At 45.9% G+C, this 25,369-nt stretch overlaps 11 protein-coding genes across 11 annotated transcripts; 4 read left to right on the forward strand and 7 right to left on the reverse strand.

The window, feature by feature from the left end:
- Window positions 1-957: 957 nt before the first annotated feature.
- Window positions 958-2,590, reverse strand: FPRO_07227 (uncharacterized protein; the record flags this gene model as incomplete). The annotated part of the gene is made up of 3 exons (XM_031227771.1): window positions 958-976; window positions 1,051-1,613; window positions 1,670-2,590. 3 exons carry the CDS (start codon window positions 2,588-2,590, stop codon window positions 958-960), a joined length of 1,503 nt encoding a protein of 500 aa, XP_031078175.1.
- Window positions 2,591-3,953: 1,363 nt separating this feature from the next.
- Window positions 3,954-5,753, reverse strand: FPRO_07226 (uncharacterized protein; the record flags this gene model as incomplete). The annotated part of the gene is made up of 7 exons (XM_031227773.1): window positions 3,954-4,180; window positions 4,230-4,446; window positions 4,504-4,600; window positions 4,653-5,289; window positions 5,354-5,525; window positions 5,576-5,674; window positions 5,730-5,753. The coding sequence occupies 7 exons, from the start codon at window positions 5,751-5,753 to the stop codon at window positions 3,954-3,956; spliced, it is 1,473 nt and encodes a 490-aa protein (XP_031078176.1).
- A 711-nt stretch (window positions 5,754-6,464) lies between these two features.
- FPRO_07225 (putative flavonol reductase/cinnamoyl-CoA reductase) lies at window positions 6,465-7,598 on the forward strand (the record flags this gene model as incomplete). Its single annotated transcript, XM_031227774.1, has 3 exons — window positions 6,465-6,487; window positions 6,552-6,792; window positions 6,846-7,598. The coding sequence occupies 3 exons, from the start codon at window positions 6,465-6,467 to the stop codon at window positions 7,596-7,598; spliced, it is 1,017 nt and encodes a 338-aa protein (XP_031078177.1).
- A 913-nt stretch (window positions 7,599-8,511) lies between these two features.
- Window positions 8,512-10,551, forward strand: FPRO_07224 (uncharacterized protein; the record flags this gene model as incomplete). The annotated part of the gene is made up of 5 exons (XM_031227775.1): window positions 8,512-8,564; window positions 8,616-8,705; window positions 8,760-9,614; window positions 9,663-10,307; window positions 10,359-10,551. 5 exons carry the CDS (start codon window positions 8,512-8,514, stop codon window positions 10,549-10,551), a joined length of 1,836 nt encoding a protein of 611 aa, XP_031078178.1.
- Window positions 10,552-10,670: 119 nt separating this feature from the next.
- FPRO_07223 (uncharacterized protein) lies at window positions 10,671-12,266 on the reverse strand (the record flags this gene model as incomplete). The annotated part of the gene is made up of 5 exons (XM_031227776.1): window positions 10,671-11,003; window positions 11,063-11,250; window positions 11,305-11,374; window positions 11,480-12,028; window positions 12,081-12,266. 5 exons carry the CDS (start codon window positions 12,264-12,266, stop codon window positions 10,671-10,673), a joined length of 1,326 nt encoding a protein of 441 aa, XP_031078179.1.
- Window positions 12,267-13,132: 866 nt separating this feature from the next.
- Window positions 13,133-13,847, reverse strand: FPRO_07222 (uncharacterized protein; the record flags this gene model as incomplete). The annotated part of the gene is made up of 3 exons (XM_031227777.1): window positions 13,133-13,243; window positions 13,340-13,409; window positions 13,477-13,847. 3 exons carry the CDS (start codon window positions 13,845-13,847, stop codon window positions 13,133-13,135), a joined length of 552 nt encoding a protein of 183 aa, XP_031078180.1.
- A 571-nt stretch (window positions 13,848-14,418) lies between these two features.
- FPRO_07221 (uncharacterized protein) lies at window positions 14,419-15,070 on the reverse strand (the record flags this gene model as incomplete). Its single annotated transcript, XM_031227778.1, has 2 exons — window positions 14,419-14,692; window positions 14,853-15,070. The coding sequence occupies 2 exons, from the start codon at window positions 15,068-15,070 to the stop codon at window positions 14,419-14,421; spliced, it is 492 nt and encodes a 163-aa protein (XP_031078181.1).
- Window positions 15,071-16,434: 1,364 nt separating this feature from the next.
- On the forward strand, window positions 16,435-19,401 carry FPRO_07220 (uncharacterized protein; the record flags this gene model as incomplete). Its single annotated transcript, XM_031227779.1, has 5 exons — window positions 16,435-17,005; window positions 17,073-17,104; window positions 17,160-18,514; window positions 18,566-18,831; window positions 18,887-19,401. The coding sequence occupies 5 exons, from the start codon at window positions 16,435-16,437 to the stop codon at window positions 19,399-19,401; spliced, it is 2,739 nt and encodes a 912-aa protein (XP_031078182.1).
- A 340-nt stretch (window positions 19,402-19,741) lies between these two features.
- FPRO_07219 (uncharacterized protein) lies at window positions 19,742-21,466 on the reverse strand (the record flags this gene model as incomplete). The annotated part of the gene is made up of 4 exons (XM_031227780.1): window positions 19,742-19,758; window positions 20,005-20,735; window positions 20,799-21,149; window positions 21,453-21,466. The coding sequence occupies 4 exons, from the start codon at window positions 21,464-21,466 to the stop codon at window positions 19,742-19,744; spliced, it is 1,113 nt and encodes a 370-aa protein (XP_031078183.1).
- An 863-nt stretch (window positions 21,467-22,329) lies between these two features.
- Window positions 22,330-22,768, reverse strand: FPRO_07218 (uncharacterized protein; the record flags this gene model as incomplete). Its single annotated transcript, XM_031227781.1, has 2 exons — window positions 22,330-22,499; window positions 22,549-22,768. The coding sequence occupies 2 exons, from the start codon at window positions 22,766-22,768 to the stop codon at window positions 22,330-22,332; spliced, it is 390 nt and encodes a 129-aa protein (XP_031078184.1).
- Window positions 22,769-23,665: 897 nt separating this feature from the next.
- FPRO_07217 (uncharacterized protein) lies at window positions 23,666-24,673 on the forward strand (the record flags this gene model as incomplete). Its single annotated transcript, XM_031227782.1, has 1 exon — window positions 23,666-24,673. The coding sequence occupies one exon, from the start codon at window positions 23,666-23,668 to the stop codon at window positions 24,671-24,673; it is 1,008 nt and encodes a 335-aa protein (XP_031078185.1).
- Window positions 24,674-25,369: the final 696 nt, after the last annotated feature.

A 25,369-nucleotide genomic window follows, 5' to 3' on the forward strand; every position in this document is an offset into this window, starting at 1 on the left:
TTAAATATATATAAAGAGTGGCTTTTTAATATAGCTAAAAGGGTTATTATAGTAGAGAGGGTGCTACTTTTAATATAAAGTATATAGAATTCTAGGATAAATATAAAGTAATAGTAGGGTTAAACTAAAGGTTTAAAGGAATTAGGTTAACTTTTATATAAGTTAGTTAGTAAAAGTTAAATTAACCTCTATTAATTAAATATATATATAAGGGCATATAATTAATTAACCTTATATTTCAAAACTGCAGATAAAGTAATATTAATAAAGAAGTAGTAATTTAAATTAAGGTTATAATATTATATTTATAGTTGTTATTTTTTTCTTTTATTAACCTTTTTAACTTTTTAATATTATTATAAATAAAGTTCTTAAAACTATTAATATATAAGTATTTAATAATTATAATAAATGCTTTATAGCTAAAAAGTATAATTTTAATATAATTTTTATTAAAAGTTATAATATAATTAGAATATTATTTATTTAAGTTAATAATAATTTTTAAAAGTATTTTAAAACTTACTTATTAAAATATATTTAAAATAACTTAATTATTAAAGGCAATAAGCTTAATAAAAAAGTTAATAATATATTATTAAGCCTTTAAGCTTATATAGTCCTTATTAATAGCAGTTATATTTATAGTTACTATTTTATATATTAAGTTATATTATAGTAATATATATATATATATATAAACTTAAAGCTATATCTCTTTATATACCTTTTAATCTCCTTACTTTATAATGCCTTATAGCTTATAAAAAGACATAATAATTATTATAAAAGCTTTTAAATAAAAGCTTATATTAAGAAAAAATAACTGCATTCTTATTTATTATCTATATTTACAGCCTAAAGGTTAACCTTATAGGCCGCAGTTATCCCATAGTTACTAATAGATAAAGTATCGATATACACCAATCTGATCAGGTCATGTGCGAGGTAATGACCCTAAAGCTTGGAATCTGCTCTTGTGTAGGAACATCTCCAAAGTTCACATGGTCAGCAACCGTCGGATCACGCGTCTGCAGTCTGACATCAAACGTTGCTTTATCGGCCTTTTCCTTGCTCCATCCATGAAGCGGGATATGAGTCCTGACTTCCAAATGGTTCTGGCAGTTCGCGCAACCAGCGACATGCCAACGGCTCAGCACTGCTTCAGTACCAGCAAGCTGCATCGCTCCCGTGTTCTTATTCTTAACAAATGCAGTAATCATGAACGAGCCGCCGATTGCCGCGCGGTTAATGTTACTGACAGCAAGGATGGGGGTTTCTTCGTGCTTGGGAACGAAGAGGGCGGGATCGCCGGCGTTGAAATCGTTGGGTGTGTTGTAGTTGTACTGGTAGTTGTAGCCCAGGCTCTCGGGATTGACAACATCTCGGGACGTCATGGGGTCAGTCTCACTACCAGGCTTCTTGAACGGATCGAGAGCACTGTCGAGGGTCAACCAAGTTCCGCCGGCGACACCGGGGGTTGGGCCTTGGCTGTCAACAGAGTTGGTACCTGGGTAACCCTGAATGATGTCAATTGACTGAAGGGCGTTGTTCTTCCTCTGCCACTCATAGAAGACAAGATCGACGAAGCAGTGGTGGAAGAAGAAGATGGGCTAGAACAGATTATGTTAGTCACCTTACTTTGCTGGCAAGGGGTGTTTTAGCTTACATCAAAGGCGGCAGTATCATTCTCACCCATATCGCCATTGGCTCCGGTGTACTGGTTAAAGTCCGCATCGATCTTCTCAAGCTGGAAACCTCCAACGGCCAGATGGATCGAGTTGTGCGGGGATTCAAGAGGAACAATGGGAACATAGCCATCTGTACCGGCTCTATCGTCATTCCACTGCTGGGCAGAAGTGGTGTTGGAGAAGACAGTATAGTTGGGTGCATTCAAGCAAGCTCCGTACTTGTACCTGACATTGGCCTTGATGGTCGTACCCTCGTCATTGTCAAATGTAACCTCGTTGAGCCAGGTGACAATGTTCCCATTGAGCATCTGGTTCGTCTTGGCTATGCCCAAGTCATTGAGCGTGTCGTTATGGACCTTAGTCTTCGCCCGGTCCTTCTCGGTGCCAACGAGACCTGAGAATGGGTAGCGCACTGTCTGATAACCAGCGGCCTTGGAGTAATTAGCATCAGGGATGGGGGACAGATGATCTGTGATGTTTGCTTGGAACTTGTAAGAGTAAAGCGGATTGGGATCAATGACTTCCTTGTTCTGGCAAGTGTACGTGGGTGTCAGGAAGTATTCCGGGATTCCGTACTTGAGAGACTCTTCCTCCGTCTCATCCCAATATGCCATAGCGACACCGGGAACAATGGACTGGAGAGCCTTCTCAAGCCGGTGGAGGTAAGCACGGTGCCAGGTAGGAAAGAGAACATTGCCATGGTTACAGTATCCTCCCCACCATTGAGGATTACCCCAACCAGCACCACGGAAAGGTTCGCCATGATAGCCAGCAATCATAAAAAAGGAGTTGGGGTTAGTAGGGTCAAGCTTCTGGATACCTGCGAACGCTCTGACAAGGTCATCGCGCTCGTTAGCCGGCATGGTCCGGATGTTTTTTCTGGTGACGACTTTGGCCATGGTGAATGAGGTATGAGAAGACTTTGTGTGAAGTTCAATGATTCAAAGTTGAATGAAGTTGGTTCGAAGGAGACTGAGAAGCTGTGTAAGAATATCTAACCAGCGGGAACCGCGCAACCGATATTTATACCCAGAGCAATTATGCCGCTACCAGTAATACTGTCCAAGCCTGTCCAGGAACTCAATAATCTAGACCAGGTCTTCCACTACTGTCCTTAGACTGAAGAATGGGAGTGACTCGCCGCGATTTGGTGTAATAACCCTCATTCGCGTATAAACGGTTCAGCTTTCAGCTTTCAGCCTCTTCCATATCCAAGGTCGATCTAAACTGTTTATGGCCACCTCTCGTCCCGTCCCGTCTTACCTTTTATTGAGGCCATGCCTCTTATGGAGTGGTATAACTGACTACTGAGATTGGCGCATGCATGTTGAACTGAATTCGGAAATGTGATACAGTATCACATACTTTCACAAGTACAGAAGGATACATGTCTCAAACGTGATGTATCTAATGGGAGGATAAAAACCTACCCCTCAATGTGTGGAACGCCAGCGATTTTTGGTTTAGTTGGAATCATTTGACTTTTCTCCCCGAGGATATGTAGCAGCACCAGAAGTGTGTGTGTATGCAACGTGACAATTTAGGAATGTTTTGAGAAAGCCATTCTGCAAAAGTCAGGCCACTTAACTCCACCTTACACGCTAGATATCTGTAAATCTACTGATAGTTTTCAGCTTGTCTCAGTTGCAGGACTAGCCCGAACTGATAGCCTTAGCGCGGCGTGGCTTCACGATGTGGTATGCAATCCCATATTGGTTCTAGGCGGAAACGATATCGGGCCATCGGCACATTTAGTGGCAACAAAAGCATATATCTTGAATAGAATGAACTTCCTCTATTCTCTTAGAATGGCTTCTATATCCACCCGTCAGGTTGTCGGAGATAAATCACTTGCCTAATATGTACAACGTATCAGTACGTGGCTTGATGTAGAGAGCTAAAGCACATCGCTCAATCCTCCAGTATAGCTTATCAGTTTTAGACGAGCGTCCTCGTTGGCGTCTTTCTGCGTTCTGAGACATTCTGAAAGGACATATATGTCTTGGTTTGTGGCTTTCAGACTTTTCTGCAAGGACTGTTTGCTGCTTGTAGCTAATAGCGGTGAAAGGGAATTCTGCATGTTTTCATCCAGGGAGAAAGAAAACCCGAGCGTCCAGTCCTAAGTGATAGCAATATTTAGTAACTGAGTATACCTTTTGCTAAATTTATCTTGACACCTTGTATTAGGGCCGGAGGGGGCTGATCCAGGGCTGACTATGAACCTACATGCAGTTCATCTCCGGCATCAGACAGCAACATTAGTTAGTCCACATGAGTTACATGAGCCACCTCCGCCTTATCAACTCGCTTTTGCTCAAGAGTAATCAATGTCTCAGGGCGCTCTCTCTGCGTAAGCTCTGGAACGCGGCAAACAATCAGACCTGGGTTCTGTATGAAGATCTGGTCCATGTCCTCGAGGGTGCGACGAGCAGTTTCAGGATACAGGAAGTAAACAATCGGGAAGTAAGAGTAGCAAAAGCCAGCAAATACTGTCCTCAATCAGCGGTTTGTTCAAGGGTGTTGCTGCTAGACACTTACAGAGGAAGAAGCCCCAATTGAGATTGTCGACGCCAGTCTTGGTGAATTGAGTAACGATGAAGCCACCCATCCAGTTAGTGGCCGTGGCTGCTGCAGCTCCCCGCGTGCGCCAGCCAAGAGAGTTGACTTCCGAGTTGAACACCCACGGGACTTTGGCAAAGCTGGTACCATAACAGAAGTAGTAAATGAAGAAGAAGGCAGTGGTGACTTCGCCGAGCTACGGAAGACGTTAGCTTTTTGTCTTCAATTTGGGTGTCTCTGGTCCATGACGTACGCTCTCCTTCATGCCAGGGTTATTCTTAGCGCCGAGAAGAGTCATAGACACAATCATGTAACACGAGCCCATTGTCGCTGCTCCATAGAGCATCATCCTAGCAGGTTCATTAGGTGAACGAGGTATTCTTGGGCTAGGTGAAAGCTTACTTTCGGCGACCAAAGCGGTCAATGATGAACAGACAACAAATGGCGGCAAACAGGTAGATAGTGCCATTGACACCAGTGAGGAGGCGACTTCGGCGCGCGCTGTAGCCAAGAACCTGCTGTAACATGGTGGGGAGGTAGTATCCGAGAGCATTGACTCCTGAGAACTGCTGCATGAATTGTGTACCGCAGGAGAGAAGGATCCTGCGAAGGTTTTGAGTCTTGTCACGACACCTGAGCATATCAATCGTGGATACTGTCTCATTGCGCTCTTGTTGGATTGTGGCTTGGATTGACCGGAACTCAGTCACGACATCGACGTCCTCAGTGGTTGCGGTGCTGCCAGCAAGTCGTGCTATAACACCAAGAGCCTCGTCGTGTCGATCCATGAGCATCAGCCATCTAGGTGAGTCGGGGACAAAAAGCAGCGCAATGGCAATGACACATGGGAATAGGAGCTGAAAGCCGAGGGGGAAACGCCACTGAATAGGGCCGCTTCGAACACCTAGGGCGTAGTTCATCCAATTGGCGAGACAAAAGGCGGCGGTGTTGCAAAGGGACTGTACGACAACGAGTTTACCTCGAACGCGAGGCTTAGAGCATTCGGCCTGATAGACGGGACATGTTGACGAGGTGATGCCTGCGAGCCAAGGCGTGAGATTGTAATTCAACTTGAGTGCGGAGGATGTACGTTGGAGACATACCCATACCGAATCCGTTGATGACACGGCCGACTATCATCTGAGGAAGATGCCATGATACGATCTGTAGGACGGCGCCAATGAGGTTGCTCAAGAGACCAACCCAGATGGTCTTCTTGCGCCCCAACTTGTCACCGCAGACAAAGGCAAAGATGGCCCCAAAAAAGGCACCCAGCTGTAATCTTGTTGAGTATTTCAATTGGTCAAAGATGTGCTGTCACTCACTGCGAAGCAACTGGAGACGATTCCGGAGATACTCGCGACTTTGGTCTCGGGAAACCAGTACTTGAAGTCGGCTGAGATGAGAACTGATGAGAAAACGCCCTGATACACCGTCGATGAGCGACTTTCTGGACCTGATACGATATGAGTAGCTTACCTGGTCGTAACCAAACCATGACATGGAGACTACCAAGACGCATCAGCATAGAGTTCATCAAAGAGTTAACGAGTCTCTGACCAGCATTTACAAGTGTCACACACACCAGGAGTGGCGTGCCCCTGAGATTACCCAAAGCCATTGAGTATTAGTCTGGTGAAGAGAAGACAATCTTGAGAGGATGATGATGAGATCAAACGACGAAGGAGGTGATGGCCTGTTGCCATTTATAAGAATCACAGGGACGCCGTCTCTACATCAGGCGCTATTGCTAGTTGCCAGATGTTCGGGTCTAGGGTCTGGGGTCTGGGGTCTGGGGAACCTCGAGCTAGTGGGACGTTGTGCGGGGAAATTGATCAGACAACCCATCGGCTGATACACGCTTCGGTGAATGCTGAGTGACAGTCGCGAGGGAGGAATTAAATCCGGGAAGCATTAACCCGCTTCAATACGAGCTAGTCTAACATTAGTCTTAGTATAGGCAAGCGGCGGGGATAGACGGCAGAACGCCCGTGTCTCGTTTCTCAGCTAGTTCGCGGGGTAAGGCGGCACATCGTCAACCGACAGTCAAGGCATCGAGAGTTCCTGATGCGTTACGACACAGGTGAAAAGGTATTGGCCGGCTCCATATAAACACATGGTTAATATAACAAAGCAAATTATGTAACATTGTATATGACAACTTGCAATTTTCCATCTCTTTGTGATTGATACTCTTTAGCAAATCCTGTTAAGATGGTGTCTTCGCCTCCCGCAATGTTCGTCAAAACACTCATTTTCCTCACATTGTAATAAAGCGACTGACTGATCTGAATTCATTAGACAATACGTCTTGGTGACTGGTGCCACCGGGTTTATCGGTGCACACGTTGTCGACCAACTTCTGTCGCGTGGTATGAAAGTCCGCGGGGCTACTCGATCATTATCGAAGGGAAAGGCTATGATTGATGCGAGGCCTGAGTTTCGAGAGAAGCTTGACTTCATTCAGGTTGACGATTTTGAGAGTCCGGGGGGGTTTGAAGAAGCCATTCAGGACGTTGACGCCGTTATTCATGTGGCAAGTGTACGTGCTATGAAAGAACTGAATAATATCACGGAAATTCTGACCTTACCTAGCCTTTCACGTATGACACCAAGGACAATGAGAAGGAGTTGGTTACACCAGCGATCAACGGTGTTGACTCTATCCTCAAAGCGGCGGCTTCTTCACTGAAAGTCAAGCGCGTCGTCATCACATCTTCCTTTGCATCCGTCCTTGATGCTAGGCGCAAGGCACCGCCGTACTTCACTTACACCGGCGACGACTGGAACCCTTTATCATACGAAGAGTCGGTTGACCCAGAGACAAGTGCTGTAATAGCATACCGTGGATCCAAGAAGTTTGCAGAACTCAAAGCTTGGGACATCGTGACTAAAGAGAAACCCTCCTTCGACCTAGTCACCCTTTGCCCGCCCATGACGTTTGGTCCCATACGCCACCCCGTTACGAGCGTCGACGCGCTGAATGAGTCAAACAAGATGCTCTTCAAAATAGCCTGCGGCGAGTCTCCGCTCCCGGTCGCCAGGGTCCCGTTCTGGATCGACGTTCGCGACCTTGCCAAAGCTCACGTGGAGGCACTTTTGCGGCCTGAGGCTGGCGGAAAGCGATATATCCCAGCGTCCCCTGAGAGATTTACATACAGCAAGGCTGCCACCATCATTGGATCACATTTTTCCTGGGCGGCAGATAATGTGTCGAAAGAGGTGCAGGCTCCCGATGAGTCTCATGGCGTGGATGGGGAGACGGCTGGTCGGGAATTAGGTCTTGATTACAAACCTTTTACAAGAACTGTTATAGACTTGATCACGCAGGTAAAGGATATGCGTTAGTCATGATTATTCGAACTAATTAGTATGGCACTAGATCGTGGGAATTGACTCAAGGTTCTGCCGATGGTTGGCATTGCACTGTAAGATTTCGCAGGGATCTCCTCCCTTATGTTATCCCAAGCGCCTTTCAATCAATAGAAAGAGGCTGCCTAACATGCAAAAATGCAATTTATTGACAAGTTCTTCTTATCCGTAATACATTAAGAAATTAAATGTCTGAATAACTATGATTTCTTATATAGCATGCAGAAAGCTCGTGACCTCGGTATTATTTTATAGTAAGAGGCGTTCAGGTGGTATGAGGCTTGGATTAGTGGAAGCGGAAAGGCGGCAGCCATAGCTCAAACAATGGGCGGGTATAGGCGGCATCGGCAAGCCGAGTTAGGCTTATAGCCCAAAGGAGTTTAGTGTCTATGTAAATATTGCAAATATAATATAGGGTATCTTGGCTAATTGATAACAGAAGAGTAAATATATAGCTCTCTAGCTGTAGTTTAAAATTCTTATAATATATTTTAATTTATAAACGGATAATAAGTTATTCCAATAAATGTTTCTCTTAAAGCTTGTCTCAATAGTAAGCTTAGTAGTAATATAATATAGTGAAATAAACATTAAATTATCTTTAAATTAATTAGCATTATCCTGCACTAATCTGCACTAATTACTTAATTTTAAGATTTTCTTATTCCTTTATATCTAAGAATATAGTCCTGCTAGTCTGCTATTCTTATTCTTAAAGTGAATTCCTTATAAAAACAAAAAAAGAGAATTTACAACTGTAAATACAGCCAATACACACACGACGGTGCAATGTAAATCCGTTCCGTTGAGTGCGGGGTGCAGGTATTGTAGACATATCATTTGCTGTATTATCCTTTTTGTCAACTATGTTCGCTTTCCTGAATTGAACATGAGCTTCAATCGGCAGCGAGTAGCGCTGGCATGTACTTATTGCCGCCACAGGTAAGTTCTGTGATAGTGAAGGCGGACGCGCCAATTGCTGAGCTGCAGTAGGAAACGGCGATGTGATGCCACCAAGCCAAGATGCAACAACTGCACCAGGTCAGGAGCGGACTGCCACTATGATGATGGCCCCTCGCAAAGGTACAGGCATTCTACGACCTGTCCTACACGTAGCGACTAACGATTGTCTAATAGAATCGATACTTCTGGAGGCACAAAAGAAATAATAAGTCGGTTGAAAGATATCAAAGACATGCTGGCTGAGCAACAGCAACACTTAACAGCCTTATCATCCCCAAACCATTCACAGCCAGCATCTCACGTCCACTTATCTCAAGGCACCGCATTAGATACAAACGGTGAGTCAACAATAAGTGCTTCTGCGAGTGAGACGCATGCTGCCGATGACGAGCCTCTACAATTCTTCTCAAATTTGAGAGAGCCGTTGGACGTAGCATCTGAACCGATGAATATCCCGGCCGAACATAAAACCTCTTCAAGTTACCTCCTAGGCCTCCCCGCTGTGAAAATGCTAGTAGGCGAGTATCCAACGAATCTATTCTTCCTCCTAGAGAGCCAGAGTCCTCTGCCGCCGGAGCTGTCTCCAGAGCAGTCGCATAATCCACTGCCTCCTTTCCAAATAGAACGATCGGTACTTGACCACCTGGTTGCCACCTTCTTCTCGTCAGTACACGTCAACCATCCAGTACTCGACCAGGAAGAGTTTACAGAGATCTATGAAAGGTTCCTAGATAAGGGAGCAGACTCGAGCACAGAGTCAGCTTTATGTATGACAGTCTTTGCCCTTGGTGCTGTTTCCAGTCAACCGATAGGTTTATGGACTTCACAAAACTCTCCCAGTGGTACGGAATATATGAAATATGCTCTGCCAACGCTCATGCTCCGCTCGTTATGGTTGTTTTCCTTCGATCTCACATTGGCTCAGGCACTTGTTTTGGCGAGTGTCTATTTTGCATATATTGTCCGCCCGCTTCATAGTTGGCGACTCATATACTTGGCTACCAACCTTTTACAACTCAAGCTATCGAGGTCAGTACATCGCACTATTAGCTATTCAATCGCTAATATGATTATTAGCCTGGATTGCCAAAAGCAGACTCTCAATACAGAAGTCGACATACTGCGGCTATTTTGGTCTTGCTTGATTATTGAATGTGACAGACTCGCTGAGCTGGAGCTCCCTAGAAGCAGTCTTCAGCAATTGACAGATGATGCGAACCTGCCGCGATGTGGGAATCTGGACGACCTTCACATGACAGCCTACTTGGCCGAGATATCTATCCGACGACTTCTGAATCGCATTCACAACTCCCTATACCCAAGAACACCAAATTCTCTCAACAAATCTCTTTCTTCAACCTCACTTATGACACCAGAAGAGTTTTCCATCGACGAGCTCAATTCGATAACCTCTGTTTGTGAAGAACTGCACAGTCAACTTGACTTGTGGCACGCAGCTATCCCCGAGCAGTTCCGACCACCACTGAATTTTGAGGAGATAGACAATGACAGGATATGCATGTTAAGAATCCGATACTATGCCGCGAAACATATTATATACCGCCCTTTTGTTCTCCATGTTACAACGCACACGAACTCACATGTCTCGAGTGCTATTGTCGAGAAGGCAGGTATTTGCATCGAAAGTTGCAGTTTATATCTTTATCACACCTCCAAGATCCTTCGCGCTCCAAGTCAATACACATGGACTTTTGCATTGTCGTACGTATCCTCCATCAGGCCGCAGTGTCTAATGCTAAATCACCGAGTCAGGTCGCTTGGGGCGGTGATCATATTGACATTGTCATGGCTCAATCCTGAGCTCCGGCACTTTGTTCCTGATGTGGAGAGCCTCCAAACTCTGGCTATTGATAACTTGAGTCAGTGGAATATCTCCAGTATCTCCGACGTTTTGGCAATACTCAAGGAGATAAGGAGGAAGACACGTCTTCGAACAAGAGTCTAAAGATCTATGATCTTTGCATGCCTGTTATCTGATCATTCGGATTCTGTTTTCACATACTATGGAAGAGATGAATGTGTAAGGATATCTTGATTGATCGATGAGGGGAGTCTGTCCAAATTTTATAGCTCGCCACCCGTGGGCTGCGCGATAATCTTCAACCCAGTTTCAGATGCCCAGAACTTGCCATCAGGATAAGTATACTTTTCAAGCGCTTCATCGGTGTAGCCTGTAGAGTAACCTGGTGATAATGGCGTGACGTAGTGAGTATTAACAATCTTGGAAGGATGTCGTAAGTTCTCGCGGTGGCTGTCAGCATTTTCCAGCATTGACTTACGTCCACTGATGGCAACATAGTCGATCGTGCTGAGATGGGATGTCAGTTCTGTCAGGCCCATTGCACCATTATGTGGAACACATGGGATATTGAACTTGAGGGCCATCAGCATGACCGCCTCCAACAACCGTTAGCCTGGGACGTGAATCAACAGTAATTATACCTGTGAGGACGTACAAGACATTCATTAACGCTACCGAGTCGAACAGCATCGATTTGTGCAACATCAGTTGCTTCAGCCTGCAGTAACTGCTTGAAAGTGACTCTGTTTTGTGCTGCTTCGCCTGTGGCAACGCCGACGCCATACGGCTTCAGCGCCTTGCGAATCGCTGCGTGTCCCAGCACGTCATCGGGGTTTGTTGGCTCTGCAAGGTAATCAGGAATGTATGTCTAGTTGGCTGAAGGAGGTTGAGGCATACCCTCGATGAAAACAGGCTTGAACTCCACCAAATGCTTCATGTAATCAATGGCCTCGGGTACGCTCCATACCTATTCTGACATTAGCAACAGTCATCATGAAGCAGAATGACGACGTGCCTGATTAGCATCAATCATAATCTGGTAGTCATTGTCGTAACCCAAGACGTCTCTCACAGCAGACAATCTCTCTCTATCGGCCTCGATGCTGGTCCCGACTTTAAACTTGAAGACCTTGTATCCCTGCGCCAATGTCTCATGTAAGACCTCCTTCATCCTATCGCCCGAGAACGCCATCCATCCGGCGGATGTTGTATAGGCTGGCACGGCAACATTATCGAATGCCTCCTTCAAGCGCTCCTCCTTGCCTTTGGCCGTCTTTTGAAGCATACCGATGGCCTCTTCTGGTGTGATGACGTCTGTGATATACCTGAAATCGATACAGCGAACAATCTCATCAGGACTCATTTCACACACGATCTGCCACACTGGAAGACCTAATATCTTGCCCCAGAGGTCCCAGACAGCATTGAGTACGCCGGCAACTGCCAAATGCGTCACGCTCTTCTCAGGGCCGATCCATCTGTATTGGGAGTCGGAGACCATATATCGCCAGGTCTTGCCCATGTTCCGAGTCAACTCATGCATTGTCTTTCCAACCACGCGTTTCGCGAAGATGTTGAGAGTCATACAAATTAGCTCGCTTCCTCGACCGTTGCTGAAAGCCTGTTTGACTATTAGCAGCAATTCTGAAGGTGTGGACCGTAATCGGACTGACAATGCCTTCACCGATCAAGTCACCCTGATTAGTATGAAGTTGAATGTAGGGATGCGATCCATTTGTGCCAACATGCATAGCGTCCGAGCCAACCCCGTCTAGACTAGTGGGGAATCTGATATCAGTGACGGTGAAGCTGGTGATGGTGACATCGTCAACTTCTAATGGTGTCTTTGAGGATGGCATTGTAGTGGCGTAGACAAAAGAGGATATAGGTTCTGGTGTTTCAAGGTTGGAGCCTACGGTACGACTTGTACATGGTCTTGTGATGAAGAGCGGCTTTTTAAGGAGATTATAGGCTGTGCCATCAATGACAATAGAGGATGCGGAAGTCAGATCCACAAGTTAGAGGATTGCGGGGTTCAGTGGAAAGCGGCGGGCCTATCTGCCGACCATCCCCGCTAGCTGTAACCGCATCCTAACCGGCTAGCGGAGGAAAGAAACCTCAGGACCTCGGTCCTAAGTGGTAGTGGTAAAAGACTTAGGTAACTTAATATAAGATTAGGATATCTTTTTCGAAGTTTAAGTTTAATATCTTACATTATTGCTTGATATTTTCTCCTCATTCGGCTATCTATTTGCTGTTCCAACAGAATTCAGGAGCTAACCCGTCGCTGTATAGTGCTTCGTGGCGCAGCAGTCGTCTTCCGTCAGCGGCTGCTGTGGTCTCAAGGGCCTTAATATAAACTGGGTCATCCGCCTCTCACACCCTTTCAACCTTTGTTTCCCCGCATTGCAAGTTACTTGACTCTGGCACGCACATTTGAGCAAATATCTCTCAATCACCCTTGCTCAAAATGCCCACCGTCCTCGACCCCACGGGCAGCGCTGAATTCGAAGAACTGCTGCAAAAATGTAAAATTATTATCCTCAAAGCAGAGGCTACCATATCTACACTCTACAACAAACGCGCCTCCTTCAAGAAGATATCAGATGAATAGGATTATGGGACTGGGATACACAATTTGGCGAAATGGACTACTGGGAATATCCTCGGACTCGTGTATATGTATTAGGCTTGTACATCTACTGTTAGAGACATAGCCATCGCACTAAGACCAGCTTCCTGTACCACCCGCAACACCAGTGGCCGCACCGACGTTGCCTGACTGGTAAGTCGCATACAGGCTACCGTTCTTGCGGAAGTAAAGGGCGAAGTATGTCTAGTGAAGATTCGAATCAGTACTTTATTTTTTCAAATTCCGTACAACCCCAGATAAAAGGGATCATCACAGATATGAATCAAGCAGGGAACTTACTATGAATCCCGTGAAAACAACATCACAATCACCACTGAGATCGCTTGCATTATCATAGTACAACGTGCCACTATAGAAACACATTAATCAGCATAAAGGGTCATTTCATATCGGCGGATGGATGTTCATTAGCTTACAATGTTGCTCCGCCAGGGAAGCCTGGTGTAATGCCGCCCATGTTGATGGTGCATGTTTTACCAAGGGCGTTGATGTAGACACGCTGGTAAACCCAAAGGTTGATGACACTGCCATTCGCCGAGGTCTGGTTGCTGAACCCTGCTGCCTTTACCTCGGGAGCGGCGGTGAGATCAGCAGCATTGCTGGCAGGGTCTGCCTTAGTTGCGGTGGTTGCTGCTAACGCAGCCAGGTCTGACGGACCTTCGGGTTGAGCGAGGATATACTTGTAAAAGCTATCGAGGTCTGACGGAAGTTGACCGCCATTCTGAGAGGCTACGAGCTTCTCGAACGTGTCATAGCTCACAGAGTTGGATTGAGCTACAGCGGCCATTGTAGTAGTGTTTGCGTTGGATGATTGTTATTTAAAGAAGATTGTGAAAACTGAATTGAGCTGCGATGAGTGTTGAGAATGATGGGGATCCGTAGAGTATTTATACTCGAAGTCTCATTAATGCGTGTCTAGCTGCAGTGCCTTCACTTGGCAAATCTACACCATCGAAACCACACCAACGGTGTAGAGTAACAGTTTCATTCTCACTTGCAATTATGCAGGCAGTTTTCAGCCAGCCACAAGTATCAAGTAGACCTCTCGCGAGCACGACTTCTCGTCTGCATCTGGGATAGAAGCATTGCGATTTGTCTTCTTACGATTTGGAATGCTATGGGAGATAGCCAAGAATAGATATTGCTCTCTAGCCTTATACTTTGTCTTCAAGTTCAAGCGGTGATAGGATCTATGTACGGAGTGGAATTGACTAAGACGTTTTACATCGTGATGGTTGATTCTGTGGCTGGCTGAAAAGTATTAGTGGGCGAATATTGGACACATCTAGCTTGATTGGGCATAGGGAGTCTCTTTCCTTGGGCGGGTCGCGTACGCCACCAGGCTATGTTATCTTAGATCAGCGATGCCGTCGGCCGCCCGTGTGGAGTGACTGTGACAGGATTACATTAGTATGCTTGTATGCTGACTGCAAAGAGCTGGATTGGTCCTCTTTCAGCAAGCCTCTTCTTAATCTGTCTTCCCAGCCAGCCTCATGCTCCTCAAAGCGGGTTCTCCATATATATGCAGCAACTAATAAATGTATCACCACTAGGGTGTAGCAATATAAAAGAGCAATAGGATATAGTTTTGTCTTAGAATTCCTCAAAAAGTCGGACCCCGCTTTGGTGCCTCTGATAACCAATATATATATGGTATTGGCAGATAAGACTAGGATTAGGTTTCAGTCGTCACATAGCACATGGACGAATATGGTCAAACGGATTGGGTGACGGTTACATAGTGCGAATGCATAGGTCATCACATCCTGAATCAACTTGGCAAATAACTTACTGCTGGCGGCCATCCAGAACCTGACATAATCGGCGAGAAGTTGCTTGAATCCAGTATTGAGTAACATCAATAGCTGTCAAGATCACTCTCAAGCCTCTATGTAACTCGCTAGTATTAATAGGAAATAATCCCACGATGTCTCCACGAGTCCACAATACCATGTAAGTGGCTGAAAGACACGAGCCGGAAATCCAGAAATGGCCATAGTGGGGCCCCATTGAGACAGGGCCAATGGTTCACTGCAGGCCAAGACACAAGAAGTTGGTGCCCCCGAGTCACAATCACATATTTTAGCCATTCTGAGTTTCGGGTTGTGGGCGGTGTAGGTGGTGTCTAATTTGTGACGTGAAATATTATATAATGAGCCTTTTGGGGAGAGGAAAGAGGAATGGAAATGAAGGCAGTAATTGCCACGAAGCCTACTAGGATCCAAGTAACGGCGTTGTTTGAGATCAAGAATTGGCAAGACAGTGATGTGCGAGGATTTGCTGCAGCTACCTTAAAAGTGTGGTTTTATCGTGGTACTTTTTACTCGTCTTTATGCAGTAATTATTATCTAGCTTGTTGACATCATATACTGAGTTTTATCTCTTAATAAAAATACACTATGGATAGCACCCCAACGCTTCGGGGCCTAATAGTACACGGCCGGGCATTTATGTAAACGACTGGTAGTTATACTTTTTAATTCGTTTGGCCACTCCCTCCGCATGCAATGTATGCATTAACAGAGACCGGTTCCCCAAGAAAGCGCGACATAGTCAGCGAGAGACCAGCGCTAAGCGGGGAAGCGTTAGTGGTGTTACTGCTAGACAGTTCAGTACAGGTTGTGGTTTCATAATCACTGGGATATGACAGACAAACCTTGTGACAGAAGAGGATGACCCCTGATTTGGTGGTGTTGAAACAATTGACGATGGGGCTGGCATTATTAGATGAATCAGATAACAATATTTGCAAAAAGTTTTGTCAAGTTAATCTGTTCCAGATTGCAGAACGACTCAAAACGCGAAGACCTCCAATGATTTTAAATGCCAGCCTGAAGCCTCATTTTAATGAATTGTACCTCGCGTACTCATTTACCAGCTACCTTAGTTCTCCGTGATGCGCAATGAATACTGCGACCTATCTACTTCTATTTACTACACACTTTTGCTCTATCTTTAGTTTTCTTCATGCAGAAGTGAATATTTGCGGCCTGTTGTTCTGCGATCCCAAGTTATGCGCACGCGCAAAACTGCAGGTGAACCCCACCACCATTTTTTCTCTAACCCCTGCTTAGCCTATGACAGATAGATGGCTCTGCCCCCAAATCCAAGTCGCCTAAACGAGCGCCTTGTAAGCTACAGTTTGCGAACCATGGTTCAGAAAAAACGCCTAGCCGGCCGCTCAAGGCGACCCAGGGGGAAGCCACAAGCATTACCCAGGCATAGAGCCACTCTGAAACTGTCTTTTTTTTCTTTCTCTTTGTACAACTCATCGCGAGAACCTCGCATTTTTAATTGTTTAACGGTAATTAAGGCGTGTAGGTGTTACGCCATTGCCTTGGCCCTGTGACAGCCCACTATTACACCCGCCCGCCATGTCCTCGCCTATACCGCCCGCTGCCGACGTGGCACCCAGGACCAGGCCTGAAAAAAGCCAGCAAACCACAGATGCAAAGCCCCGATCCTTGCGTGAGCGCCTTAAACACAAGGGAAAACATTACTTGAACAAAGCCCCGGGTTTGCTCCCCTCTTACGCCAAAGTACGGCCTTCATCTCGGTTAATGTCTAATACCCTCAAAGAGAAGATGGCGGTTCTTTGGAAGGATGGAGATTCCTCGCCGACAACGGACAATGAGCTGGATACGCCAAAGGACAAAAGCCCTCCCGACTCGAATATACACAACGTAGTACAAGGGAGGCCGACCGGGTTACAGCAACATCCTTTAGATCAAACAGTCTCGTTCTCAGCAAAGGATGGGGAGGGCGCTGCATCCAAAACCGAGAGCCATCGCCGATGGATCAAGGGTTACTCGGGAGTGAGAAGGAAACAAGTTACCTCAGCGCCTAATCTACCTCTACAGTCGGTTGAGCTTACGGGGGTCGGTAGCCAATACGAAGTTACCAACAGGCCAGCATCTGCATTGATCTTGGGCCCGCGCAACACAGGTTTGAAAGGCGAGTCCATTCTCAATTTCTCCCTACGTAGTTCTGGGCTAAATTAATCGTTGTATAGAACAGGATGATGTTATACGCCGGCGCAGCCTGGTATGTAGCCTTTTTCTTGCTTTACAATGATCCAAGTGCTGACATTTTGACTCAGAGCCAACCAGTGACTTCAACCCGCGATACAGGCATCCCTGAGTATGGTCAAAACTTGTCTTTTGCTACGTACAACCCATCCGAACTCGACCTTTTGCGGAGGCTTTCTGAGGACACATTACAAGCCTCGACGTCTGCCCGAGACTCCACCTTTAGCTTTAGCTTTACCCGACCTTCCTCTATAATTTCAGCTGCTAGCACATACGACTCGTCCATTGGCAGAGCCAGTTCCACGCCTTCCCGCCGACGATCTCTTTTCAGAAAGACACTTTCATCTTCTTCATCTCTCAATGTATACCGAGAATCGCTTCGTAACCATCGAGATCATGACAAGACTCCCGTGCCACCTATCCCATACCTCGATCCGCAAACCAAAGAGAGACTCTCAGCATCAGCAAATATTCCAGTATACCAACAACTTATCGCTGCCTCAGGGCCCGCCGAGTCGATCCCTTCACTTGAACCAGCCAAGGACAGCTCGTTGACTGTGTCTGATCAGGTGGCTTTGGCTGGTTGGGTTGCACAGCAGCGTCGGTTGAACAAAGGCTTACTACTCTCTTCACCATTCAATACACCAAAAGTACAGTCGCCGCTTGCTGGTGCACAGCTTCAAGTTCAGGAGAATGCTGATGAAGAGTTGAGTACCATTGAAGAACGACTCTCAGACGCAGGACCTCCGAGTGAGTCGATGCGTAGACTGAGTATGGACGATCACGTCGATAGAGGACCCCTCTCTACCCCAAGGAGTCATCCAGCCAAGATTACGATATCATCTACAGGAACGAGAACCGATACCACACTGGATGCTGGTTCTACTGCTCACTCTAGCAAGGATGGTACTGAGCATGGGTTGACTCCGGATACATGTGTGACTGAAACTGATACAAGCGAAACCGACGAGTCCATGTCTGATGTCTCACGGCAAACAGATGAATCTTTCGAAGAAGCATTTCTCGCTTCATCTTTGGACCCAGCCCTCCTAGCCTCTGTCACCGCCCTGAAAGATACGGTTACCGCAATGGTTGCCCATGGGGTTCTTGACTGGGTGACAACTTGTTCGCCAGGACTCAATCAGAATTCAGCGACTTCCGGCTCCACACAATCCACTGGTCAAAATGGGTCACCAGCTGAAGGTCACGGTAATAGCAAGAAAAGGGGAATCAACGATAGAGAGAGTGAAGGTGATGATACCAATGCTGGCGGCAGAGGAAACGGAGACGATCATGAAAAACGTCGCAAGACAGAAAGCCCGCCATCGGGGCCAGTTCCAAATCTTGCCTGCCCATTTGTTAAAGAATATCCCGGAGAGCAATGGCCTCGGTGCCAAAAAGGGTGGCCAAGCGTCCATCGGATAAAGTGCACAAACCTGCCTACTGAATTTAAGACACGATTTGCTGACTATAATAGGGAGCATATTTATAGATCTCACAAAGCACCAATTTATTGTAAGAGATGTTTTGGAATAGTCAAGACGGAGAAAGAACTTGATGCCCATCTCCGCCAGGACCCGGCTTGTGAAGTCGTCAGTCCATCTAGAGAAATGCCAGGTATCGATAACGAGACTAAAGAGCGTCTCAAATCAAGACGGGGCATCCAGAACTTCTCCGAAGAGGAAAAGTGGAAGCATATGTACAAGGTTCTATTTCCGAAAACCGAAGATATACCATCACCGTGTAAGTTCTATCTGGGATACTTACTTATAATCGTTCCATTAACCTGTGTATATAGATTGTGATCTCCAAATTCTCGAGGCGCCCATGACTGCAGAAATGCGAGCTCAATATCGCAGCTTTCTCCGAAGGGAGGTTCCCGCCCGTGTGATCCGAGACATAAACGCCAACGTGCGAAATATACCAGGGTTTCAGTTTAGCTCTGATTTATCTGAGCGCTCCCTGTTCGAGACGGTGTCTTCTGCAGTCTGGAATGCCTTTGACGAAGTCTTGCCGCGCTTGTTACCCTCGACCGAGCACGGGGATCTCCCAGCAAGAGCAGCCCCAGGCACCGAGATTTTGGCTGATTCTCAATATCAGACATTGTCTGCTACCTCTTTGGCGTTTCAGAATGAGCCAGACCTTTTTAGTTCACATCGTGAGCTTCCTGTTATCGAAACGGAGGAAGCACAAGACTCTCATGATATAAGTACAGAGGAGCCAATTGCTAGCTGGGGACTGTTAGCCCCTGGAAACGATGTAGTTAGAGATCTGAACTTTGATGAACTTGGAGAATTTTGGGCATGGTCTTGACCCTATTGCTTATAGCTTGGACTATAACCTTCTGTTATATTGAGATAGATAGAGGATATAGTATTAAGTTAAATTAATATTTAATATTATATATTTAAGGCTCATATAGTTATATAAAATATTATTTTAATAGTAAGCTTATAATTAAATTAATTAAGCAATTTAAACTTAAGTAAGTTATGTTTTATTAGACTTTATTAAACTACTAAATAGGTTATAGAGAGTATAATTTATACTAGTCTAAACTGGTTTAAACTGGCTTAAACTGGCCTAAACTGGCCTAAATTCATTTTAACTAATTTTAACCAGTCTTTACTCTAGCTATTCTTTAAGTATTTCCTTATTGAGTTCTCTTATCTATTAATACAGTTAGCTATACTTATGTAATTATTTAGTTTACTACTTTATATTATTTATAACTTTATATAGCTTTAAAAAAAAGTACTGGCGCTGTTAAAGATTAAGAATTGGCAGGTCGACGAGTAGTCTGACCTTGAATTCACAAAATTTCACTCTATATGTCTCGTTTCAAACGCTCAAAGTCCTCCAACACTTTACTACAATCCACCTGTACTCCAGTCCCACTCTTCGCCATCCACATACCTTCTGCACGCCGCTCTCCGGCAATCTTCTTGCGTATCGAGCCGTGGGTGGCTGTACGTAGACTCTTGCTGATTCCTGGACTGGGATACGCAAACAATCCAAACATCCCAGCACCACTCTTTGTCACCAGACTCATCGCCCCCTTTCCTAGCCCTTTAGCAGCACCTAATGCCCCCTCCTTCTTCGCACCTTTATATGGTTGTACCACAACGTCGCTGAGACCATCGATGAAGCCCCACGCAAATGTCTTCCCCGCCACCACCATGTCACTCTTGGCATCTTTCACTGGCCCATGATTGCGTATGTTGCCACCATAGAGATGCGGTACCGATTTTAATCCCTCTGTTATGGCAAGTGGAAAATCCACTAGCATGCCTTTCGTCACTGTTTGGCCAATTTTACCAGCGCTTTTAGCTGAAGCTCCAGCCATGCGACCGGCGAGATGTCCAGAGTGCGCACTCCTGGGTCGTACGGAGTCGTTCGAGAGGCGCTCTACGCTGAGGTTATCCTTGTCGCTAGACCTTTCCTGTAGGTAGGGGGAACCCCGTCCCTGGGTATACTTTAGCTCTCCAGCGCGCCGCTTCTGGTCGTCTCGGTATTCCTCGGCTGGCTTTGTAAAGATGCCCGTGATGTTGCCAGCCATTCCGGTTGCCGTTGCCATAACAGCAGACACGCCTCCTGAAACAGAATCCCACCTGGTTGTTTCGGTGTGGATGGGGTTGCTCTGGTACCTGTGAAGAGGAAGTAATCGACTATGCCAATGGTCAATCACGTAAGGAAGGGTAGGTATTTACAGTTTCAGGTGTTTATTATCGATTGAACTGGTGGATACTAAAATCTCTGCAGCCACCTTAGATAGCTTGATTGGGTTCTTCAGCTTGGAATATGACCATGCGGCGGGCTCACTTGGGATTACATCGCATCGAATTCGCTCCAGAGGGAGGCATTTGTGAAATGACTGGACAGCCGCACGAACCCCGACCTCTGATGACATCTTGTCGGCTACGGTGGCCGCTGCGGTTGCTGCCTGTGGAGATAGACAGTAACGAATGGCTACAGCGAGTTTGTCGACCGTGAGTTCTGTATGAGGGATCGGAGCGGGTCCTGCGCCAGCGTTGGCCACCATCTGTCCCCAGAAAAGCTGGCTATAAATTGGAAAATTAGGGTTAGGGTTAAAAAAAAAAAACTATAGTTGTTGGCTTTCCATTTCTCAGTTCACAAGCTGTTGTTCCGGCACCCCCGTGATGAATGACCGCTGCGACGTGCCGAAAGAGCCATTCGTGGGGACAGTCCCCGATCCAGTATACGTTTTCTTGTTCAGAGCCAACTAGAGATGACCAGCCTTTAGAGATAATAGCACGAGCGCCAGTGGCCTCGATCGGATCCAGTATAACACCGATTACCTTCTCAGGATTATCTAGGACAATACTGCCGAATCCGATGCATACCGGAGGCGGGCCATTTTGGAGGAATTGGACAAGGTCTGTTGGTGGGTGGTACTGAGGAGGATCGCGAAAGAAGAAGCCGCAGACATCTGTAAGAATGTTAATTATCGGTATCGAGGCATATCCTGCATCTCAAACCCACCTATATACGGCTCCCAGTCTAAAGGTTTTGGGACCAAGGCTGGTGACCAGCAGTATGTGAAGGGGAATTTCAACGTTTTTTTTTAGCAAAGGAGCATTAAACATAGCCACCTCCTCTAGGTCTATCGACTTTCTCCACCTGTTGATAATGTGACCTAGCCTGACCATGATCTTCGTCAGCAGAATGGTATTCTAGGCGACCGAGAAGCTTACCCTTGCCACATCATCCACTCCATCACGATGTAAGACATATAATTCCCAAGTTAAGGATCGCTTCCGACATTTTTCAAATTAGCAAGCAGGTAAGGGAAAGCTCTCGTATTCCTCCATAGCATAGTGAACATAAGATACACCAGAATACCTAGTGCCTAGGCTCAGTAAATATGCACAAAGCTAGGAGGATTAGCAATTATAGCATCGGCCATAAACGGCAGGCCAATTAACGGGTCTGGCTGCAAACATGAGTGCCAGAACTTCTCAAGCATCCATTACACCATATCACGCTTTTTCTAAATCTCCCCAGCCACCAAGCTCTTCATACTAGATATCAGACCTAGGTTCTTCACCATATAAGGCATCAGCTCAGCTAGGTCGCCCCCAACAGGATAGAACTCTAGTCCTGATTCTCGAACAAAGCGTTCAAGGTATTATATATTGCCAAACGAACACAGTGCCCATATCGGTAAAGCTCGTTTCCCAGCGCGATGAACGGCTGTACGTCACCTCGACTACCCACGACTTAAATAACAATATTCAGCTTTGTGGCCCATGTCTTTCTTTTGGATTCGAATTCTGTATATTCTGGAGTCGGAGTGTCGGGTTGCGTGTACTTGTCGGGTGATGTTTGATAGAGACGGCTTAGGGTGCGGACCAACTTGTAATTACAATCAATCTCAACACGAGCGTCATCTACAATCGATATTAGCAAGTTAATTGGCATATTATAGGAAAATATTACCTTGAATTTTGACATCATTCTCGAGAAAGTTGGCGAATTTATATGCTGATGAGCTTTCTAACGAGAAATCTCCGGGCAGTTCTGGAGCGTGTGACAGATCCCCAGTACTCCTTGTATTTCTCAACCTCTGAGTAGCTGGCGTTGAAGTGGCTGGACTGAGTGATGGAGAGTCATCCCCAGCGAGCTCATAGCGAATGGTTTCCCGTTTATTGTCGGCCATTGTAGTCGATGTGCAGTATCTTGCTCAAAAGGCACGGAACAGGTAGTCAATATGATAGTAGAAAGAATAACAGAAAGCTTACCATAGACGGAGAGATGCCAAGAAGATTATATAAACCAATTCTGTCTGTGTTCTTTTTTTTTTTTTTTTAATTGGGAAGCCGCCCGTAGTGCGTGGTCAAGACGCGTTCTGTGTTGCTTGAGAACCGCATAGCCACTCACTTATGACTCAAGCCATAATTAAATATCGTCTCAGCCACTAAGTTATAAGGGGGTTTATTGGATGCAAATTGCAATGTATGACGAATTTGATGACTTGGTGCCACAGATACTATCGGTAGTGAAGCTAATACTTTTATAATCAATATGATTGGTTCGTATTTACCATTTAGGTTTCGTATAACCTTATTCAATTTCGTTCCTCGTTCTGCTTCTCCCTTGTTCCTCGAACCGCCCCTTTCCCGTCTCATACTGGACCGACCTACTTAGCTACAGTCCACTAACGGAATCTAGCGGTCTGTACCAGTGAATGAACCTGGCGTATCACGGCCGGATCTAGCACAATCGCATGCTTGCATGAAGATACTGACTGACGTGTGCCCGACATCAGGCAATTCTGCCGCGTACATGCTATCTACTTATTTCTCCACCTACGGATTACGGTTCATTGAGAGTTGTCTTTCCGCCGACGCTATGCTTGCCAAAATGACCAATTTCGACCTCGTTCTTCAACTCTCGTCTTGTAGACAGTCTCGTTCCCCAAAGTTGACGCGTCATCTCCAAGACATAAACACGACTACTACTAACTTATAAATAGCTAAGTATGTACGGCCATGTCAGAGTTGAAGCCCCATAACAGCATGCATAATCAGAGCATCTTCACTTACTCAGGGGAAACATGAGACTCACGACAATCATCGCAACCTCCGTCGCCTTTGCTGGAGCAATCAACATTCCTAGCACCGGCACTACCCCGCTGAGAGAAGAGGCCACAAAGAACAACCTGCTTTTGGGGTCTTGGGCTATCAATCCATCCTATCTCGACGACTCTCAGTTTCGTGCCGTGCTTTCCAAGCAGTTCAACAGTCTCTCTCATGAGAATCAACTGAAGTGGACCTTTGTCCATCCTGCCAACTTCGAATATGATTGGCATAAGCTCGACCGTCTTGTCAAATTCGCCGATGCCAATATTATGAAAGTCAAGGGTCATGGTCTTCTTTCGCCATGTTGTAACCCAGATCATCTCCTCAACATAACTTCTCCTGCAGCCCTCCGTGCTGAAATGACCAATCACTTCGAGGCCATTATGCATCGGTTCCACGGAAAGATGGATCGATGGGACGTTGTCTCCGAGGCCCTCAAGACCAACGGCAGCGGTTTGGCACCGAACCACATTTACGACACCCTGGGTCCCAGTTGGGTTGAGGACGCCTTTCGCATAGCCCGAGCAGCAGACCCAGACGCAACGCTATTTCTCAATGAGAATCTCGTCGAAGTGCAGCCAAAGAAGCGTCAAGAACTTTACGATATGGTTTGTAAACTCGTGCATAAAGGCGTCCCTATCGATGGGATCGCTCTACAGATGCATATCACCCTCGAGCCCTTGGTTCCTGGTGTCATTCGAGAAATGGTTGAATCTTACAGAGCCCTTGGCCTCCAGGTCACCATTGCTGAAATGGATGTTCATACGTATAACGCAACCCAACAAGCCGAGATATATGGCGATACCATCAAGGAAGCTCTAAACGCAGGAATCATTGATATAAGTTTCTGGGGCTTTACGGATAAGCACTTGTACACTTGGTTCCCGGGAGCCAAGTCGTTGATGTTCAACGAGACCTATTACCCCAAGAGTGCTTTTTACTCAGCCCATCAGGTTCTCACTGACTTTAATGAGAGGTTGTAAGTAAGTCGGCGATGAGCGATAAACTCTGAAGTTTGTAAACGGTCTACATTCTCGAACGTAAATAGAATAGAGGAAAGCAATTTACATCATCGTTTACCGCATAAGTTGCTTCCAGAGTTTGATCCACATTTGGCTCACTGACTGGCTTGTGGATAACCCATTTATCTGCTAATATGTGCGGCCCTCTACCTATATCATGACGCTTGATGCGTCGCCGACTGTCACATGATATGTGATGATTCGAGATTGATATACCACTCCCTTGATCCTATAACTGCTGAAACGACGAGAAGTGCATAGAAGCGCTTTTAGAGTTAGTGATGTTTTCCATCCTCGAATAACACCCATTATCGCTGCCTGTAGATTGTATGATAGCGTCAGAGAGTGTCACTGAGGCTCATAGCGAGTGAATCCTTAAGTGTCCCGACGTACTGGGGTTGATCAATTTGAAGCTGCGAGTTCGGCATCTAAGTCCTAATGCTTTGAGCCTGGTCAGTAACAGTCAACACGGCTCTCGGCGGTCTGCTAAGAGTGAGTTACGGTCACTTGTGGTGTTGGAATGCAGAAACTTTTGTTCTATTATCTCATCTGAGCCGTTGTAATGACGTTACGTAGCGGCGCGACAAGGTCACTGGTTTGTTGATGCACTTAGTCATACTCGCGTGATTGTTCAGTTTGACAAGTCATATTACCCTA

The sequence above is a fragment of the Fusarium proliferatum genome, assembly GCF_900067095.1.
Source record: "Fusarium proliferatum ET1 genome assembly, contig: FPRO_scaffold003, whole genome shotgun sequence".
NCBI lineage: Eukaryota > Fungi > Ascomycota > Sordariomycetes > Hypocreales > Nectriaceae > Fusarium > Fusarium proliferatum.